The sequence below is a fragment of the Trifolium pratense genome, linkage group LG4, assembly GCF_020283565.1.
Source record: "Trifolium pratense cultivar HEN17-A07 linkage group LG4, ARS_RC_1.1, whole genome shotgun sequence".
Lineage (NCBI taxonomy): Eukaryota > Viridiplantae > Streptophyta > Magnoliopsida > Fabales > Fabaceae > Trifolium > Trifolium pratense.
In genome coordinates, this window is record NC_060062.1 from 51,545,438 (window position 1) to 51,566,208 (window position 20,771).

Genomic DNA, 20,771 nt, shown 5'->3' on the forward strand with positions numbered 1-20,771 from the left:
GCGTTGTTGTACACACGAGACATATTTGTTTGGTACCTTGAGCCAATTTCTTGCCAACCTATTTTATGATTAATCCGTTGCTTAACCCCTTTTGAGCTTAAAGAAAATTGTTTTTGTTGTGTTACCTTAAAGATAAAATTTTATAATGCAAAAAAAAAAAAAAAAGATGATTTTCTTGGAAAGTTAGACACTTGCTTGGTGGTTGATGCGCATTGCTCACCATTAAGTTTGGGGTTGCTTGTTGGAATTAGCAACTCATTAAGTTTGGGGTGGGGTACTAGAGAACCTACAAAAACAAGTTGAATTTTTCAAATCAAAGAAAAAAAGAGGAAACAAAGTAGTACAAACCAAGCTATTCAAGGGATAAAAAAAAAAGCTTAAAAAAAAAGGATCACAAAAGAAAAAGAAAAAAAAGAGAGGAAAAAAAAAAGAAATCAAAGCAAAAATAAAAATATATAAGTGTACCATAAAAAATGTAGATTCCCTTAAATACAAAAGAAAAAAAAAGGAAAAGTTTGTGAAAATGGTTCTCTAGTATGAATTGTTTGAAAAATAGGGTTGGGACTCAAATTTTTTGATCAAAGTGAATCTAATTCCAAGTTTTTATCCTCACCTATCAAAAATGTCACCATCCACCCATTAACCAAGCCAAGTTAAAACCTATGAAAGTCCTCTATATGTGTGTGCGCAATGTAAGTTGATCGAATTTGAGAATGTTTGCAAATTCATTGTTGACATGCTAAGTTGTGTTGATTTGAGTGTGATTGACCCATAAATAGGAGTGTGTGTGACAAGTGTGATGTAATTGTTGAGCTTGGTCAAAAGTGTGAAAACGTCTTGAAAATGTCTTAAGTGAATTGATGCAAAGGAGTATTGCTTGTGAGTGGATCATTGAAACATCGGGTAAGTATCACGTATGTATGATTCGAGTGATCTAAGGAAGGTGCCAAATATTTGAGATGAGGCATGAATTAAAATTTGTTCCTTGAGGACAAGGAAAGGTTCAAGTTTGGGGTTGTAATGAATCCCCATCACGTCAAGTTATTCCAAGTCAATTAAGGGATATTAGACCCCTTTGGATGCTTTTAGTCAATAAATAAGAGGAAAATGGCACAAGTGTGGAGGTTACTTAGAATACAAGAAAAGTTGAAGAAATAGTCAAAATACAGAGTTGTACTACGCCGAGGGCGTGACAGGGTCACGCGCGGCGCTATTCTTGCAGCATTTTTGAGAAAAAGGACTGATCATCACGCGCAGCGTGATTAAGGAGAAATTGAAGATGTAAGTTTCCTGGGTACCACATGCGGCGTGAAGGGTTGTCACGCGCGGCGTAATTGAGAAGGAATTAGAGATCTATTTTTCTGGTGATCACGCGCGGCGTGATGTCATGTGGTGCGCGGCGTAATTACAGGAAGAATGAGGATTCAAGAAAGCTGTTAGTCATGCTGGGGGCGTGATAGGATCATGCGCTGAAGAGCTGAAGGACCACGCGCGGCGTGGTAGATCTGGTGTGCGGCGTGTTCCTGTTTTCTATATAACAACATTTCATTTTCTGTTAAACGATTACGAATTCTGGTGCAAGAAAGTGGTTTGAAGACTGAAGAGGTTCAACTTCTTGTGATTCTTAGCTGAAGAATTGAAGATTGAAGTGAAGATTTCATCCTCCTTTGAAGATTCTTCTCCATTTGTAGTCATGTATCACTAAACTCTTAGATTGGAAGTCTTAGGGGAATTTGTGTTATGCTTTATGATGTAATTTCTTGTTAATTGAATGAATTGAATTAGTTTCTTTATCAATTATTCCTTGTGTTTAATGCTTCATATTGTTTGGCCAATTATATGATGAATTTGATGATTGATTTTATCATGAGAGTGAGAATTAATCATGGATCTAGGAGTAATTGAACAATTGATGGTTACTTTAGAAATATTGAATGGTTAATTGTGATTATAGGATCAAAGTTCTTAAAACCTCACTCAATCACCAATTCACCTAAGAGATTAGAGGTTGGTGATAGAGTGAGAGGATTATGCTTCAAGAGATTGGGCATAATCATTTGGTTTGATCTAATCTTGAAACGATTCGCTTGATTCATTGACATTGTATGTTACGTTGTGATGTGTACACGAAGGAACCGAAGGATTTCCAATCCGTTTACTAAATCTTTGAACAGTTTCGTAAAGTTCTATTGAAATATTCCCCCCAATCATTTACTTGCTTTGTAATGTTTAGCATAAGGTTCATTCGTCCTTGTTGAATAACATCAATCCCTTAGGATCAATATTTTACTACTTGACGATTATTCGTGCACTTGCGAATTTGGCGATCAAGATGTATGATAATGCAAATGCTATTTACCAGTTTATAGTAAATATATTTGTCACTACAGTTTCGTAAAGTTCTATTGAATGTGCAAATATTCCCCCCAATCATTTACTTGCTTTGTAATGTTTAGCATAAGGTTCGTTCGTCCTTGTTGAATAACATCAATCCCTTGGGATCGATATTTTACTACTTGACGATTATTCGTGCACTTGCGAATTTGGCAATCAAGACGTATGATAATGCAAATGCTATTTACCAGTTTATAGAAAATATATTTGTCACTTTCATTCACTTTTAATTCATTTGATATCATCAAATTGTCAAACTCTTCATGACATTTCTTATGGCTTATTTAAGACCATATAAAGTACTATATGGCTTATAGACTTTATTTTTCTTGCCACCCATGAGTTACAAAATATTCAGGTTGCTCCAAATAAATTTCTTCTTCCGGTCACCGTAAAAACAAAGGAAAAACAGTTTTAACATTCATTTGGTGTGCTATTCAGTTATAAATAGCATCAAGAAATTTTAGTACCATTATGGATATTATTCTTGTGACAGGAGAAAAACTATTGAAGAAATCTATATTTTCGCCATTCAGACCAACAAAGGAAGAAGTTTTAGTATACACACTAGTATGTTATAGTACCCGATGTGGGACTAAAAAATTTTAATTTCAATTCCCACAATATTGTGCTCTTTGTTCCAACATATATGTGAATTCTGATTTTCTTATAATGTATTGTAGTATGTATTAGGTTCACATATCCAAAGTATGGAAGAAAAAAATGGGTCACTCTCTTGTCCACTCTTTCATTGTCGTTGGCCCAAATGAATTCTTCGATAAGGAAAATTTTTCCTTACACAGCAACATTTATGCCGTCACCCCTACATTTTGAATAGACTACCATTATACTCTTATATACAAACTAAAACTATCAATTTTTTCACTAATTTTTCTCACAAATTTTAAATAAATTAGTAGAAAATTTGTTGGATTTTTTAAGGAAATTTTGCTTTAACATTCCGGTTTGAACAAAATATCCACCCATTCTCCTCAACATTCCATATCTAGATCCATCAGCGATCCAGTTCCAATTCCAAAAACTAAGTCTTCATCACTGCCTATTGGGCCAACTTTATGGTTAAATCAAAAGCTTTTGTGTCGAATTCTGTTACGACGAGACATATACCGTGGACGGCAATGTCCTCGTTGAAGCTGAAGCCACAAAGAACAGTCTTTGCATCGAACATTAATTTGAAACACCGTCTAAGGCTACTCCAATTTGCTTGACGATGCCCATTTCTTCTACGAGGCCGATAAGGAGGCATTGTCTTTGTGTTTTGTTTCACTTTGCTCCAAAAAAAAATAGCAAACCGAAAAAATTAGGTGGTGTGGGTGAATTCAGGTATAAAAATTAAAGGGTAAATGATCATTTACCCCCATGCAAAATAATCAAATTTTCGTTTACCCCCCTATGCAGATTTTTTTTCTGTTTACCCCCTGCAAAAAATAGATTCACTCATTTTGCCCCCCGTGTGTACAGCAGGACATGTGAATGTGCAAATCAGCTGACATGGCTTGTACCCGTGGAAAAAATAATTAATATTTATTTTTTAAATTCCACGTCAGATAATATTTTTTTTTTTTTAAAAAAAATTCCTACAAAATAAAAAAAACGGATTTTCTTTTTTTTTTCCCAAAAAAATCCTACAAATAAATTTTGTTTCCTACAAAATTTTTTAAAAAATTTCCTGCAAAAAATTAATTTTGTTTTCCTACAAAGAATTTAAAAAAATTTACAACAAAAAAAAATGAATTTTCTTATTTTGCTCCCAAAATAAATATTTACTCCAAAATAAAAAAATTTTCAAAATAAAAATTTTAAAGATTTATTTTCAAATCTTTTTGAATTAAAAAAAAAATGATCTTTATTTTTTAAAAACAAAACATTATTTTTTTTGTTAATCTCTTTGAATGAAAAAAAATAAAAAAAGATGTTTTATTCGTGTTTTCCTCTTATACCAAAATCATTTGCCCTAGAACTAGAAAAATAGAAGGAAGTAGAAGACGATTCCGGTAATTGAAGAAGACGACGACGAATATGATCACGACGGTGGAAGCAAACCGGCGAAGATTATGTTTTTTTTAAATCAAAAAGATTTTAAAATAAATTTTTAAAATCTTTATTTTGAAAATAAACTTTATTTGGGAGAAAATATGAAAATTCGTTTTTTTATTATAGGAAAAAAATAATAATTTTGTACGAAAAAAAACTATTTGCAGGAATTTTTTAAAATTTTGTAGGGAAAAAAATTTTATTTGTAGGATTTTCTTTTAATTTTGGAAAAAAAAAAATTCGTTTTATTAATTTTGTAGGAAAAAAATTTTAAATTTTTTTTTTGAAAAAAATATTATCTGACGTGGAATTTAAAAATAAATATAAATGTTTTTTTCCACGTGTACAAGCCACTTCAGCAAATTTGCACAATCACATGTCCTGCTGTACACACAAGAGGCAAAATGAGTGAATCTATTTTTTGCAGGGGAGTAAACAGAAAAAAAATCTGCATAGGGGGATAAACGAAAATTTGCTTATTTTGCGGGAGGTAAATGATCATTTACCCAAAATTAAATGCTCTAAATGGGGGTAGAATTGGAATTATCGATGGTTAGTTGGGGTGAGGGTATAAATGTTGGGGTGTAAGGGAAAATTTTCTAAGAATGGTTACAGGCCTAAACAAAAGCACCTAACGGCCCAATTATAAAAAAACGCCTGTATCATCATCATGATGTTTTTCTCTTTAGGCCTCCCATGTATCTTTTATACCCTAAATATTTCAATTTTCTCCTTGATAAAAACTTCGATTCGCAGAAACCGAAGTTTTTTCTAGTTCAAATTCAGAAAAAATTCGGTTAACAGAAACCAAAATTTTTTTCAAGGCAAAAAAATTTGGTTCGTAGAAACCGAAATTTTTATTGAAGGGCAAAAATATAAAATCCAGAGGGGAAAAAGAACCATGGGGTTCCTAAAGAGAAAACATCCATCATCATCATCATCTAAAAAGGCCCCAAGGGAGAAACAAACCGCAGTAGTTAAGGTCGGGAATAGGCCAAGCAGCCTACATGGGCCTTCGACCTAGCCTGTTTAAATCTGGCCTGGCCTGACCTGTTTATTAAAAATGCTAGGCTCAGGCTTTGAAAAGAGCCTATTTACATAAATAGGTCAGGCTCAGGCTTTTAAAAAAACCTACAAAGCCTGGTAGGTTGGTCTGTTTATATTTAATAATTTTTTTGAACAAGTTTATATTTAATAATTATTATTTTATAATAATTGTATTATGACATACTTAATAGACTTTGTCGTAATCATATTTGTTATTTTATTAGCTTTTAACTCTTGTGCTAATCATTTTATTAGTATTTTCTTAATGTTGTAGAAATTATATAAATTTAAATGTGAAATAGGCTTTAAGGCCTGTTTAGCCTATTAAAAAGACTATATAGAGGCTTTTATGTAACACAGACTTTTAAATAGGCTACAAAATCAGGTCAGACTTTAAAAAAGCTCGGGCCAAACTAAAAAAAGTAGCATTTTATAGGTCGTAGGCCCAACTTAGGCTTGAAGAAAAATCGTAGGTCAAGCTCTTGTCTGTCAAAGCCTGGCCTGGCCTATTCCCAACCCTACCGGTAGTACATAACTTCAAATTGCAAGAGAGGATCATGCGTATAATATTGGTTATATAATGTAAGAGACTATTAGTTGATTTCGAATTTAATATTCTCATGATTCAAGTATGATCTTGATTAATTTCTGTTCGGATGAACCCACTTGGGTTGGTGCATTGGTATTGGCTTGGGACCTGGGAGTGTGCTCCTCTTGAGGTCTGAGGTTCGATTCTCTCTGGCGCCAATTTGGATGGGCTAATTTAGCTTCTTCAAAAAAAATTTCTGTTCGGATGCAAAGTTTTGGCAAAATTACATCAATATTCATTTAACTTTGATCTCTGAAGTAGACATTGGTACCGAATACGACATATACATTAATAGGTCAGTATCGACAATTGTTATTTTTCGGTTTGAAAAAATCGATTTTGAAAATAGGCAAAGAGAAATTACTGGCTGAGTTGCATGCTGAAGGACTTTGTGAAGAAATGAACAGCTATATAATTTGTATTAGGGTTATTTTGTTGGTTATGTAATTGGTGAAGTTGTTATTCTTCTCTCGCAAACTCTCTTTTCACATCTCAATTCCTTTTGTATTGCAACTGTTTGATGAAAGTTCGATAAGAATTATTCCTATCTTAGCTTCATTTTAGTATCCAATTTTAGTATCATTCCAAATAATAATTTCAAAATCAACTAGTTACAGTTGAACACATGCATTGCATATATAACACATTTTTCATTTTAAGACTGCAATAAACCAGAGGCTAGAATATAGAATCCTACATTATTTTTAGTTTAGTCAACAATTCCCTTGTTCTGTTTTTTATTTGATTTTTTTGGTGTTAAGAAATCATTGCTTTATTTTAATTAAGTTTTAATAATGATTCCGGGTTTTGATTTTGTCAGAATCTGAAACACAGGCATAAGACACGGAGAGAGATATAAATAAGCATGTTCTAAGTTATAACCACCACTACACTCCTCAATTGCTACTAAACTACTACTATATTACATAATAGTATTTTTTTTTTTTTTTGTTATAAGAGAGAAAAAAGGAAAACAAAAACCAAAAGAAAAGCTACACTCTAACAAAAGAAACTCCTAAAGCATCGGCAAGGAATATGTTAGACAACTCAGTAGGAGGAACTTCGAACTTCATAAGAGGAGAAACAGAGTTAGCCCCCATTTTTGTCAAAATATCAGCGCACGCATTCCCCTCCCAAAAAGTGTGATTAACAGCTACTTCAGTCTCTATCTATCAATTGATGGATGCTAACAATTTCATTTACTAAACTACTACCGTATTACATAATAGTATTATCACATATACCATTTCTTTTTTCTTTCTTTTCTTGCAACATATCAATCATATGTATTCAGACCTGGATCCACTATGGTAAAAGAGCCCACAATTTCATGCATTAATCAATCACAACTATTGATTTGAGATCAATAAATTTATATTATACTTTTACTAAACTATATATTAATCTCCACCACTAAATTAAGATCAAGCAGTCGAAATTAACTATTGTGAGACACATTATCGCATGTAATTTTTTTTATTAAAAATAACAATGATATTTATTCATTCCAATAATTGATAGAGTACATCAGAAGCAAATACAAATTCAACATCGCTAAAAATAAAAATGATGAATCTGCGAACAAACTCATCCAAGTTAATAGCATACAATGATATAATGCCTACAAATAACATGATAAATCACCTGAACGTTCATGCTTCCGGATCTGCAACGATGATGCCCAAATCATCGACTGAATCTGCAATTGATTGAAGTTGATCTTTCAATACGAACTAAACGAACACTGCAACAAAACGGAAAATCAAGAAAGAAAGAAAAAAAGCTAAGGGGGTGATTTTAGATTAAAAAAAAGACCTAAAACCACCCCTGAATGGTGAAGATAGCATAAAACTCAAAGAAAAATAATTAGGGCCTGCAGTGTGTGAAAGAGAGATTATTTTTATTTTTATATTACCGCTTGTAATATGAATCTATGTATTCATACATTTTCGGTTTGGGAAAAGCTAAAATGTGTCATAAGGGCACATGTTAATGATTCAAAAAAGGAAATATTTTAGCATAATTTATGTATCTAATTCACTTTTTAAACTAGATCACAAATTAATTACACAAAATTTTAAAAAATATTTATACTTTTGGATTCTTAACATGTGCCCTAACATCATGTTAGCAAAACCCTTTCGGTTTATTATCATTTTCTTCATCATATAAATCATGAAACAACACGAAGGACTCACACAGCACAAGTTAAAGAATTTAACCATACATATAAAATATCCATTTGATAGGCATGTGTTATAATTGGATGTGCGATCATAAGATGTAGATCTGGTGTATCATAACAAGAGATCCACATCTAGTATGAGATAATGAGAGAGTGATTGATTATTAAAATAGTAAGACATCGATGTAGGTGCATCAATATGGAATGGGGGTCTAAAAATATTACTCCTAAGTTCAACTAACTTTTTTTTTTTCTTTTCTTTCACCACCATTTTAATTTAGTTTAGGAAGTCAGTTCTAAAATCAAATGGTTTCAACTCTCTCCCAATCGCAATTGCGGAGAATCAGACTGTGATCCTCTCTACCAAATTTAGCGTCAATCACTACCGAACAAACTAATGATCGCAAATCAACTGATTTATTGCCTAACATAAACATATACTTTTAATGCCTAGTTTGATATTTTTAAAATTTAACGGTTAACATATGCCCTTATATAATACTCTCTTCGTCCCAATATATAAGATCTCTCTCACAAATGCACAAGAATTAAGCAAAATAATTTTTGTATTAAATTTGTCAATAATATATCTTCCCTTTCCAAATATATGAAGCAACCATGGAGAGAGAGAAATTGAATAGTAGTATTTTTATGCGAGAATGATACGAATAATTATTAACCATTTGATAAAAAATAACGGTTGGGATTAAAAAGTTTCATCAACCGAGTTTGATACTAGTGTGGCACATTGGGCGTAGAATTGAATTTGGACAAGGACCAAACTTATGTACAGTTACATATACACAGTTCTGAGTTCTGACTGTGCTAGATACATGGGGGAAGTTATTTTTATTTAAAAACAATTTTCTTTTTTTTTTAATTAAAAAATATAAATTACTATCTTTTTGTGAGAAGAACAAGAAAAACTATATCTAAAGAAATGCGTATAAGTTTTGTACTTTGAAAATGTACTACATGGTAGTTTTCCTGTTGCATATAAAAATAAAAAAGTTTACAAAAATGACAGCGCAGAAGTGAGTTTAGATGCACTAATGCATAGAACTCATAAAAATAAAAATTGGCAATATCTTGTTTTGGTCCCTATATTAAATTTCTATCTCACCGATGAATTTGTCCAAATGATAAGGGTCTTGGCACTACAAAAAAAAATATTTTTTAGTCATGGTCAAAACTGTAGCTAAAAGTGCAATTGTGCGCTCTCAATCATAAATAAATTTTATGCCGCTAAAAGAAAATTATAGATTTAAAACTTGAAAAATCATATATAAACATGAATGAAGGACCAAGACAAAAATGAAATAATAGAAAAAAATGCAAAAGGAAAATTAAAATAAATAAAAAGAGAGAAATACAAAGACTGGGGCGACATTAAACCTGACTCAGGTACAACTCAAAAGGGGATACATAGATATAAAACATGCCTAGTGGAACAAAACACATTTTAATTAATGAAATGCTATAAGCACCCTTTTGTCAAAAAAAAATGCCTAGTGGAACAACTCCAACCTATCATAACAAAAATCCACTAATCACGGGCGCAACCCAGCGAATCCGTGTATGGGCGCGAAACCAGGTTACAAAATAAAAAATTGAGAAGTAAAGCTCTACCAAAAATTGACTGCTAACACGGTAACAAAATTCAAGTGTCAACAGCTCCCTGAACAACACAGCAAACAAAAAACTCTTTCGATTAACAAATACCAGAGTATAGACAAGACGACTTGAAACATACATATTAAATAGTTAACCGAAATTAAATTAAAAAACTACATGAGTAACTTTACCTTTTTGTTTTTTTAGAAGCAAGAAATGGGTAACTTTACCTTTTTGAATTATCATGACATAGTGGAACGTTGGTGCAACAAATAATATCATGATCATGGTAGTTTTGTTAAATTTATCTTAATGAATGTAGTAATTATTATGCTTTATGTATGGAAGAAATAATGATCATAATGATAGTAATTGACGATGATATATATATATATATATATATATATATATATATATATATATATATATATTTGTGAGTAAGTAAATCATACACTAATGTTGACTTTAGGCACTGAAATTTCATTCTGAATGATTCATGATAGTGGCTCAACAATGATAAGAGTTACTAATTTTAGTGCATTTAAAATATATAAAAATATGAAAATGTTAACTATTACTCGCAATTCAAAAGTCTCTCTACAACTGAAGAATGATAGTGTTCTTGGACCATCGTAAAAACATTTTTAAACCGAAAAATATTAGATTCAAGTGGTTAATAAGTTTCTTTAGAACCAAAAATATTAGACTCAAGTGGTTAATAAGATTCCCTTAGAACGAATCGTCGAAAGAATCTAAGTTTGACTTTTGGTGGAGATAATTTTTTTGAACCGGCAAAAATGAGATATATATTAAAACCAACCAAGTAATCTCCAAAGCATAAGGTGTGCCGAATAAGACTACAAAAGTTTACAAAAACGTTAATCGAATAAACAACATGAATAACAAAATTAGTCGATATGTCCAAACAAGTAAACGAGCTCGACAACCAACCATGGTAATCTGAAACTAAATTAATGTATGTTGTCTTCTCGTGGAGATAATTACCGGTCAGGCTTTACTACCTCAAGGTCGAACTCTGAATATCATTGTTATTAAATACGATTTTTTTTATAAAATTAATTATAACTTCACTTAATTTAGTAGTAGTACTTTTAAGGTTAGTTACTTAAAGAGGTTAAAAAATTGTAATATCTTGACCGATTTAGTATGTATGTACTGTTATTATAAGTCTTTATCTAAGAGTCAACTCATCTCCTCCATTTGAGTTGAGATGAGCTCCAATTTATATAATATTATTAATTGTAAAAAAAATTCTACTCCGAATTATCAAAAAAAAAAAAAAAAATTCTACTCCGTTCAATACATTTAGGTGGTCTACCGTGGACAAGTGATCTATCGAATATAAATTTTACGAAATTCACTGTTGGATTGAAAGTTTATATCGTATAGATCATCCATAAATTTTTTAAAATTTTTTGAAAATCATTTGATATGTTATTGAGACCCATCAAGATTTACGTTATTTAATAAACCGTTAATCTTGATGTGTCTCAATAACATATAAAATAATTTTCAATTTTTCTAAATTTTTCTATGAATAATCTGTATGATATAAACTTTCAATCCAACGGTAGATTTTGTAAAATTCGTATTCGTTATAATGTTATTCATAACTGGTCTACCATAAACCACTTGATGAAGTGGTTGATATTAGAATTTACCTAGAATTTGATCAAACAATTAATAATAATAATTGTATAATTTTCATAACTCTTCTAAATTATTTTAGCTCACAATCAATGATCCGTGATGAATTTGTCTCGTAGTTTATACAGCTATGTGACATCCAACATTTCAAAATGTACATGGCTAACCAATCATTTTTTATTTTTTTTTTGACAAAATGTACATGGCTAACCAATCATTTAGTTAGATTCAATTCTTAAACTAATGAATGATCCATTAATATAGCTTTCAGAATTTAGGGATTGCCACTCAATTATAAATTGAACTCTCATCTACTGACAAACTTTACAACATCAACCACCAATTACTTAAATCATTATTAGATTCTCATTTCCCCTACTAATTAATCAAAACATAAGTAAGGTCACATGCTACTAATATCCACCTTGCTTCCACTAATCTGGAGTGTTAATCACATTACTTCCAACAATCTCCACAATATGAGGGCCCATATTCTCATTTTTAGTGGACCTGGCAAAATGGTTGCAAACAAAAACCACTACCCTCTCAAATTATTCTAAAGAATTTTTTTTAACAAGAAAAAATGAAATATATTAAGAAAAACAGTCTCCGCATTAAAAGATGTGTCGAGGTAGACTACGAAGATTTATAATAAGTCAAAGAAAGAAAATCATAAACAAATTATACAAGGTTCAAACAAAACAAATGATTAGACCACAAGCTATGATAGTTTGAAGCTAAAGTAATACTCGTCGTCTTTAACCACCTATAGAAAAAAAAACTTGATCTTATCTGACAATTGATGAGAAAGGAGTAAACTGTCACTTTCGTCCCTGAAAGTGGCACTCGCTGTCATAATACTCCCCGAATCATCAAAAAACAATTTAAGATCCCTGAAAGTGACTTCCGTTAGTCAGAATAGTCCCCGTCGTTAGTTTGCATCAAAGAACCGTTTGGTAGTGCTGATGTGGCCGTTTTGTTGACTTTATTGACCAATACGTGTCATTTCTTTTTAAAAATTGAAGCCACGTAGGCAGGGACCAAATTGAAGGTAAAAAAAAAATCAAAAAGGTAGATAACCCTTTTGAGGGACTAAATTGACTAAAATAGAAAATAACCCCCAATTATAAAACCCTAAATCAATCTCCATCTCTTCCTCTTCTCATCTCCATCTTCTTCCTCTTCTCATCTCTACTTCTCATCTCCATCTTCTTCCTCTTCTCATCTCCATAACCATTTTCGATTAGTTGAAAGATGAAAGGAGTTCCACCAATTTCACAGCAAAGAGAAGCTTCAACTACCCAAATTGGAAGTCAATCATCATCCTCACATTTTGATCGGAGGCCTAACTGTTTTTGTGAGAGAAAGACAGTGATGCTTAGAGCAAAAACATTGAAGAATGAACTTAATAACCAATAACAATGGAGGAAGGGTGATTGATGAAGAAAGATGAGTGACAATTGCTTTGTCACTTTGAGAAAGGAAGAGTGAAAATGAGAGGAGATAGAGAGAAGAAACCAAATAGAACCATCTACCGTAAAAAAAAAAAAAACCATCCATCTACCTTTTTTTTTTTTTACCATCAATTTGGTCCCTGCCTATGTGGCATCAATTTTTAAAAAGAAATGACACGTATTGGTCAATAAAGTCAACAAAATGGCCACATCAGCACTACCAAACGGTTCTTTGATGCAAACTAACGTCGGGGACTATTCTGATTAACGGAAGTTACTTTCAGGGACCTTAAATTGTTTTTTGATGATTCAGGGACTAGTATGACAGCGAGTGCCACTTTCAGGGACCAAAGTGACAGTTTACTCGATGAGAAAGTGCTTGTTGACTAAAACTAAAGAATATGAATTTGATTTTTGGTTTAAACAATTATTGACTAAATGTTATTTTGCGTTCAAATTTTAGATTTTTGGAATTCCATTTTTTTAAATTAGAGGGTTAATTAAAAAAAATGAATTTAATGATACTTTAAATATTTTAAAGGACAAATAGATCATTTAAATTTCTATTTTATTGCATAGTTACTTTTCAAGTTATCCTTCATTATTCGTCAAAAAAAAAAAGTTATCCTTCATTATAAAAGTGATGGTGTGGATGTTAATTTAGTAAGGTAACATTGAAGATCGCATCTTGACTTCTAAATAATAAGATGCAGTGTTCAGTGTTACTTACATCAATACTTTTATAATAGATGATAACCGAAAGAATAACAATATAATAAATTAAAAATTTAAAGAATTTATTTGTTATCTAAAAAAACCTAAAGACCTCTCTATTTCAAACACGAAAAACACCCCAAATACATTTGTAAAAAAAAAAACACTACTCCCTCTATCCTTAATTATAAGTAAAAATGTACTTTTTAGATTCATTCAAAAACCGATGTATCTGATTTATAATATAACCAAATACACTAATTATTCGATGAATCTAAAAAATTGACTTTTGCTTATAATTAATGATCTATCTCTTTCTCTCTCATAGTCATCATATAATTCACCATTTAGTGCTACTACTATTTGGATATTTTTCTGTCACCACTACTGCTACTACTCCATGTTCTCTCATTGCAACCATCACTTTTTTTGTGTTATATAACAACCTCGTTGAATCTTAAACACATGACACCTAAACTATGATTCTCACCCATCACTTTTTCCCTTATAAAAATTTCTTTTTTTGATTTTTTTTTTCATTCTCAAAGTTTGGAAATTTGAAAATTTTTACATACCCTTTTCTTTATTTATATAGAACCTTGTTCTAGTTTATCATATACACTGAAAAGTTTGAGACTTTAACAATGTCTTCTTCTGGTTATTCTATGAACACTGTTTTGTTTTCTCTGTTTCTGTTTGTGCTTGTTCCAAAAGTTAGCTTTTGCTTTTCTACCAAGGTAAATTCAAAAGTAGCTTTTTTTGAGCTTATGAATGATTTTGAGCTTATGAATCACAGTGTTGAAATCTTGATTGAATTGCAGGTTTATGTAGTTTACATGGGAAGCAAAAGTTGGGAACACCCAGATGAAATTTTGAAGGAAAATCATCAAATACTTGCTTCTGTTCATAGTGGAAGGTTAATATTAATACAACTTTTGCTTTTTGTTGCAGATTTTGCTACAAAATGATTTTTCAGTTGCAACTTGTAGTTTGTTAATTTTCTACTGTTTAAGATAAGTGATTTTTTTCCCCTTTAAATTTCATAGTTTGAATGTTTTTGACAGCATTGAAGAAGCACAAGCTTCTCATGTTTATAGCTATAAACATGGTTTCAGAGGCTTTGCAGCTAAGCTCAGTGATGAACAGGCTTCCCAAATTTCTAGTAAGTTTTGTTTGTTTCTCTTTTCATTTTCTGTTTTTTTGTGTTGAAATTATCCTTAACCATTCCTATATAGGACCACATTGACTATCACTATTAAATTCGTTGATAATTGATATTGTTTTACAAATTTACCCTTAGGTAGAAATAGTTTATGTTTTCATCGTAGTATTTATTACTAGTTGGAAAAAAAGATGTAACATTATAATCAGGGGTACGTTAGTAAAGAAATAATAATAAAGTTAAATATTTGAAATGTCTTAAAAAAAGAGACGCGAAAAATCTCAAGGGAGTTCTATATTTAGTTACGGAAGTAGTAGGACCTATGAAGCACAAACAGTTTTCAGATTACGCGTCGTGTCGGACACCGACACTTATGAGTACATTGAATTATGTCATTTTTCAAATTATTATCGGTGTCAACGTGTTAGTGTTCGTGTCGTGTCTGGTGTCCGTGTCGATGCTTCATAGAGTAGGACTTATTTTTTTATAGTTATATTAGTTGATTTTGAAAGAATTTTAATGGCTTATGTAACTTAAAAATTTGAGCAGAAATGGCAGGAGTGGTTTCTGTTTTTCCCAATTCTAAAAGAATGCTGCACACAACTCATTCATGGGATTTCATGGGAGTTTTGGATGACCAAACCATGGAAACACTTGGCTACTCTATTACGAACCAAGAAAATATCATCATCGGTTTCATTGATACCGGTGAGTATCTTGTACACTCGTCGTTTCTTTTTAGTTAAGGGTATTATTGCATTAAACTTCGAAAAATGACAAATAAACAGGAACAAAAACTTTCTTCGAAAGCGACAATTAAAAGAGAATAGAGTGAACACTAAGTTATGATAAAGTTGATAACTTCTATGTAACAATCTCTTTATTCTCAAGTTCAGTTATTGTTCCATAACGGCATTTATTTACCGGTTGACAAGAATTTTCACTGCCACACTCATTTATTACTTCACTAGCAGAAAAACTTTCACTTTATTTTTTTCTGCTTTAGCAGTAACAGATTTAAGGTAAGTAGTTTGATTAATAGTAACATCCAAAATTGGAATTCAAGAGTAATCTCAATTGGGAGGCCCCTACTTTGAACCATGTGAAAAACAAATCCGTTTGAAGTGGTGTGTTTAATACAAGTCAATATAGCACATACATTAATTTGAGTCTTGTGTCCGAAACATGTTAGCGTCTCATACCGACACATGTAGTTACATTCAATCACTTTCATTTATCAGTGTTGTGTGTCTGGTGTCCACGTTTGTGTCTGTGCTTCATAGCTACAAATCCTAAGCATGATTACCTTGGAAGGAGGGAACATGTTGATATCCATCACTAAAAAAAATTGAATTCAAATTACATCATTATGGTATTCAAATTTCCTACTAATGAACTCTAAATATGAAACTTAATAAACTTCAGTTAATTACTGCATGCTGAAAATGTTAATTACTTGGATTTTGTTAATAAACTTCAATTAAGTCAATGACAATGAGTTCTGTTAATAATAATCGTGAATGGTATAGGAATTTGGCCAGAATCTCCAAGTTTCAGTGACACTGACATGCCTGAAGTCCCACAAGGGTGGAAGGGTCTATGTCAATCAGGAGAAGAATTCAATGCTTCAACTTGCAACAGGTTTGTGGTTAACTGCAACACTCATTTCCTTTCATTTGATTTGACATCATAAGTTTCCGTCAGGGTTTTAAATAAAGGTCTGCGACTGCAATTTGGGCCGTGGCATAATAGTTTTTTGAGTTGCCAAAATCCCAACATGACTGCGGTTCAGGCAGCATTGGCCACATTTGACTTAAATTCTCTAAAATATCAAGGATTGTGACGGAAGCGTTATTTGGACCGCTATTTAGAACCCTGGTTTCCATTTATTTCATCTGCATTGGTTGATGATTTATTTATGGAATAGGAAAGTGATAGGAGCAAGATACTATTTGAGTGGATATGAAGCAGAAGAAGAGTCACATGCAAAAGTGTCATTCAAATCAGCTAGGGACAGCGCCGGTCACGGTAGCCATACAGCTTCTATAGCGGCAGGGAGATATGTACAGAACATGAATTATAAAGGATTAGCAAGTGGAGGTGCAAGAGGAGGTGCTCCTATGGCTAGGATTGCTGTATACAAATCATGTTGGGATTCAGGTTGCTATGATGTTGACTTGTTAGCTGCATTTGATGATGCTATAAGAGATGGTGTTAACATTTTGTCTCTATCGCTTGGTGCTCAATCACCACAAGGAGATTATTTCAATGATGCTATATCTATAGGGTCGTTTCATGCCGCCAAACGTGGAGTGCTTGTTGTTTCATCAGCTGGAAATGAAGGAAATCCTGGTTCTGCTACTAATCTTGCACCATGGATGCTTACCGTTGCTGCTAGCTCCACTGATAGGGATTTCATTTCTGATATCATATTAGGAAATGGTGCTAATATCACGGTAATCCAAAGCTTTTCTAATCATGCTTTTATGCGTTTGGATAAATAACTTAATTAAATAGTTATAGCATAAGTGTTTATCATATAAGTGCATATGTATAAGCAATTTCTATAACAAAAGATAAAATAAAGGCAAGTTGTTTTCATATAAGCTATAAGTTGTTTTCATAAGATATCCTAGAGAGCATATAGAAATAAGCTGAAAACAACTTATGGACTTGTCATAAGCTGTTTTCATAGGTTCCTTTCATAAGCTATAAGTTGTTTTCATAAGCTATGAGCTTATAGAAATAAGGTGAAAACAAGTTATGGACTTGTCATAAGCTGTTTTCATAAGCTCTCCCATACATACGGTCTCACAAACAAGTACCTATACCAGTAGATAAGCAGTTAATCCAAACATCCCTTAATCTTCCAACTTGTGTGATTGTAACAGGGTGAAAGTCTAAGTCTCTTTGAAATGAATGCATCCTCAAGAATAATTTCAGCTTCTGAAGCATTTGCAGGATACTTCACTCCTTATCAATCCAGGTGAAGCAAGGTACTTAAAACTGATAATTAACTAATAAACAATGCAAAAATTATGCCTTTTATGTTATATATTTTGTTTGGTTTTGTAGTTACTGTTTAGAGAGTTCTTTGAATAAAACAAAGACCAAAGGGAAGATTCTAGTTTGTAGACATGTAGGGAGGTCAACAGAATTAAAGGTGAAAAAGAGCAAGATAGTAAAAGAAGCAGGTGGAGTTGGCATGATACTTATTGATGAGACCGATCAAGATGTTGCTGTGCCATTTGTGATCCCTTCAGCTATTGTTGGAAAGAAAAAAGGAGAAAAGATTCTATCGTACATCAAGACTACGCGGTTTGTTTTATATTTTGCAACTGTAGGGACTGTTAGATTTTGAAATTTGTCTCTCTAAATCTAATTGTTCCACAGCTGCAGCCTGCGGCTGTAGAGGATCCGATTTCTCTGAAGTCTAACTTCACATCTTGTTATATATTGAACAGTAAACCTATGTCAAGGATATTAGGAGCAAAGACAGTAATAGGAGCTCGACCTGCACCACGTGTAGCTGCATTTTCTTCCAGAGGTCCTAATGTTTTAAACCCTGAAATTTTGAAGGTGAAATTCTCATTTATATGCAAATGAATTACCATAATCTATCTTAGCTTTCTTTACGGTATTTATCATTTTTTTTTTACTTCTTTGTTGGACTTATAACTTCAATAGTCCTTGAGGTGGAAGTTCAGTGATAAGAGTTTCACATTGTAACCTCAAGTGACAGAGTTCAAATCCCCCTTGACGGTTGTAAAATTACCATTAGTTCTAACTGTGGTGCTGTTATCGCTGTGTAGCCTGATGTGACAGCTCCAGGACTAAATATTCTAGCAGCATGGTCTCCAGCAACTGGAAACATGTTCAACATTCTCTCAGGAACTTCTATGGCGTGTCCTCATGTAACTGGAATTGCAACCTTGGTCAAAGCTGTTCATCCTTCATGGTCTCCATCTGCTATCAAATCTGCGATCATGACAACTGGTATTATATATAAATCTAATTAAACTTTCATCTAAATAAACATAGTGAACTAAAACTCCTTATAATAGGATTAATTTCATTTGTCAATTAATTGCATATGAAGCACGGACACTCCTCGGATTAGGTGTGTCCCAATGTCAGACACCAACACGACACCGGCACTTATCATTACATTGAATTGTGTCATTTTCTCAGATTATTATCGGTGTCGACTTGTCAATGTTCTAGTGTTTGTGTCCGTGCTTCATCAAATCTAGTCAGTGAAAATTCTACTCTATCACCAAAAAAGAAAATACTTAAATACATAGTTATCTTTCAATGTACTTAGGTTTTAAGTCTCAGTATATTTGATTTTATAGAAAATTGCAGTCAACTGCGACTACGCAGCCTCACGCACGAATTGCTGTCGTGAACTGTTTTTAAAATATTGAGTTGAGTGCAACAACTAATCGTGATTTTTTTATAATAGCTACAATCCTAGATAAACGGCACAGACCGATCATTGTAGATCCAGAACAAAGAAGGGCTAATGCATTTGATTATGGATCAGGATTTTTGAACCCTTTAAGAGTTCTTAACCCTGGTCTTATCTATGATTCTGAGCCAACAGATTACATTACATTCCTATGTTCACTTGGTTATGATCAAAGATCACTTCATCTTGTTACTAGAGACAACAAAACATGTACAAGCAAATTCACCACTGCATCAAATCTCAACTATCCATCCATTGCAGTTCCAAATCTCAAAGACAACTTTTCGGTTACAAGGATTGTGACAAATGTTGGAAAAGCAGCAAGTATATATAAATCTGTAGTGTCTCCACCACCTGGTGTTAATGTTACCGTTACACCGAACCGGTTAGTGTTCACAAGAATTGGACAGAAAATAAAGTTCAGTGTGAATTTCAAAGTAAGTTCTACTCCTTCAAAAGGATACAAATTTGGATTCTTGTCATGGACAAATAGAAGGTTACAAGTTACTAGTCCTTTGGTTGTAAAGGTTGGTTAGATAAAATTGGTTGTAAATATCAATATATTAGCTTAAGAGCTTTGAGTATTTTCTGTAGTCACTAGAACAATCACAAAGCATTCATACTGAAATATTAATGCAAATTAGATTATTACTGCCAAAATTGTGTTAGGTATATATGCTTGGAGAAGTATCAATTACCTAAAATAGAATCCAAGGAAATGATGTATTTAGTTTAGGCAATGAAATAAAATTACTTTGAATTTGATTATTATTTCAGTTTTTGCAACATGGTTGAGATGAAAAACAATTGACTAAATCTCATTTTTGTTTGTAACAATCTATTGAATTTCTTTCAAAAATAATTTATTTGTACCAATATCTGTTTTTATATTCCTCGTATGGGATTCAAACTCTGACTCCTACAATAATGTCCATAATATATATCAACTAAAATTCTTGTTTTGTTTTAATTCATATATTACATATGTCCCTAAATAGAAGACCAACTTGATACAAAGACAAGAAATAGTAGTTTTTGCATTAAATTTGCAATAATGTACATTTTCTTCCAAAATCATCCTTCAAAGCGAAAAATTATTGACCTTTTAATTTTCTTCATTTAATTAGAGGTATTTTTGTGAGAAATTATTATTACATCATAAACTTTGAAAAGGGTATTATAAAAAAGTAAAACAAAATTTTACAAAATACTATAATTTGGTATGAAAAAGTTACTACTTTCAGGAACAAATCAATGAGGTAAATTTATGTTGCATCCCATACTAAATAGTATATAAGGTTTATTCGATCAGATACCTATAAAACAGTGTGCATTTCTTTGTAAGTTTGTATTCAATTTTTTATATACTAATTCATTTTGAAGATAGGAAATATTTAAATGGAATAATATTGTATATA

At 32.1% G+C, this 20,771-nt stretch overlaps 1 protein-coding gene across 1 annotated transcript; it reads left to right on the plus strand.

Moving 5' to 3' along the window:
• Positions 1-14,050: 14,050 nt before the first annotated feature.
• LOC123881448 (subtilisin-like serine-protease S) lies at positions 14,051-20,124 on the plus strand. Its single transcript, XM_045930148.1, has 11 exons — positions 14,051-14,457; positions 14,542-14,636; positions 14,785-14,882; positions 15,432-15,590; positions 16,412-16,523; positions 16,810-17,338; positions 17,774-17,868; positions 17,958-18,200; positions 18,347-18,461; positions 18,695-18,878; positions 19,348-20,124. The coding sequence occupies exons 1-11, from the start codon at positions 14,365-14,367 to the stop codon at positions 19,887-19,889; spliced, it is 2,265 nt and encodes a 754-aa protein (XP_045786104.1). The 5' UTR covers positions 14,051-14,364; the 3' UTR covers positions 19,890-20,124.
• The last annotated feature ends 647 nt before the right edge of the window (positions 20,125-20,771 follow it).

Excerpts from the sequence above, each read along its gene's own strand:
- LOC123881448 (XM_045930148.1), top strand. The coding sequence starts at position 14,365 with ATGTCTTCTTCTGGTTATTCTATGAACACTGTTTTGTTTTCTCTGTTT. Across the intron at positions 14,637-14,784 it reads GCTTCTGTTCATAGTGGAAG|CATTGAAGAAGCACAAGCTT; the intron begins GTTAATATTAAT and ends TGTTTTTGACAG. Across the intron at positions 17,869-17,957 it reads TTCACTCCTTATCAATCCAG|TTACTGTTTAGAGAGTTCTT; the intron begins GTGAAGCAAGGT and ends TTGGTTTTGTAG.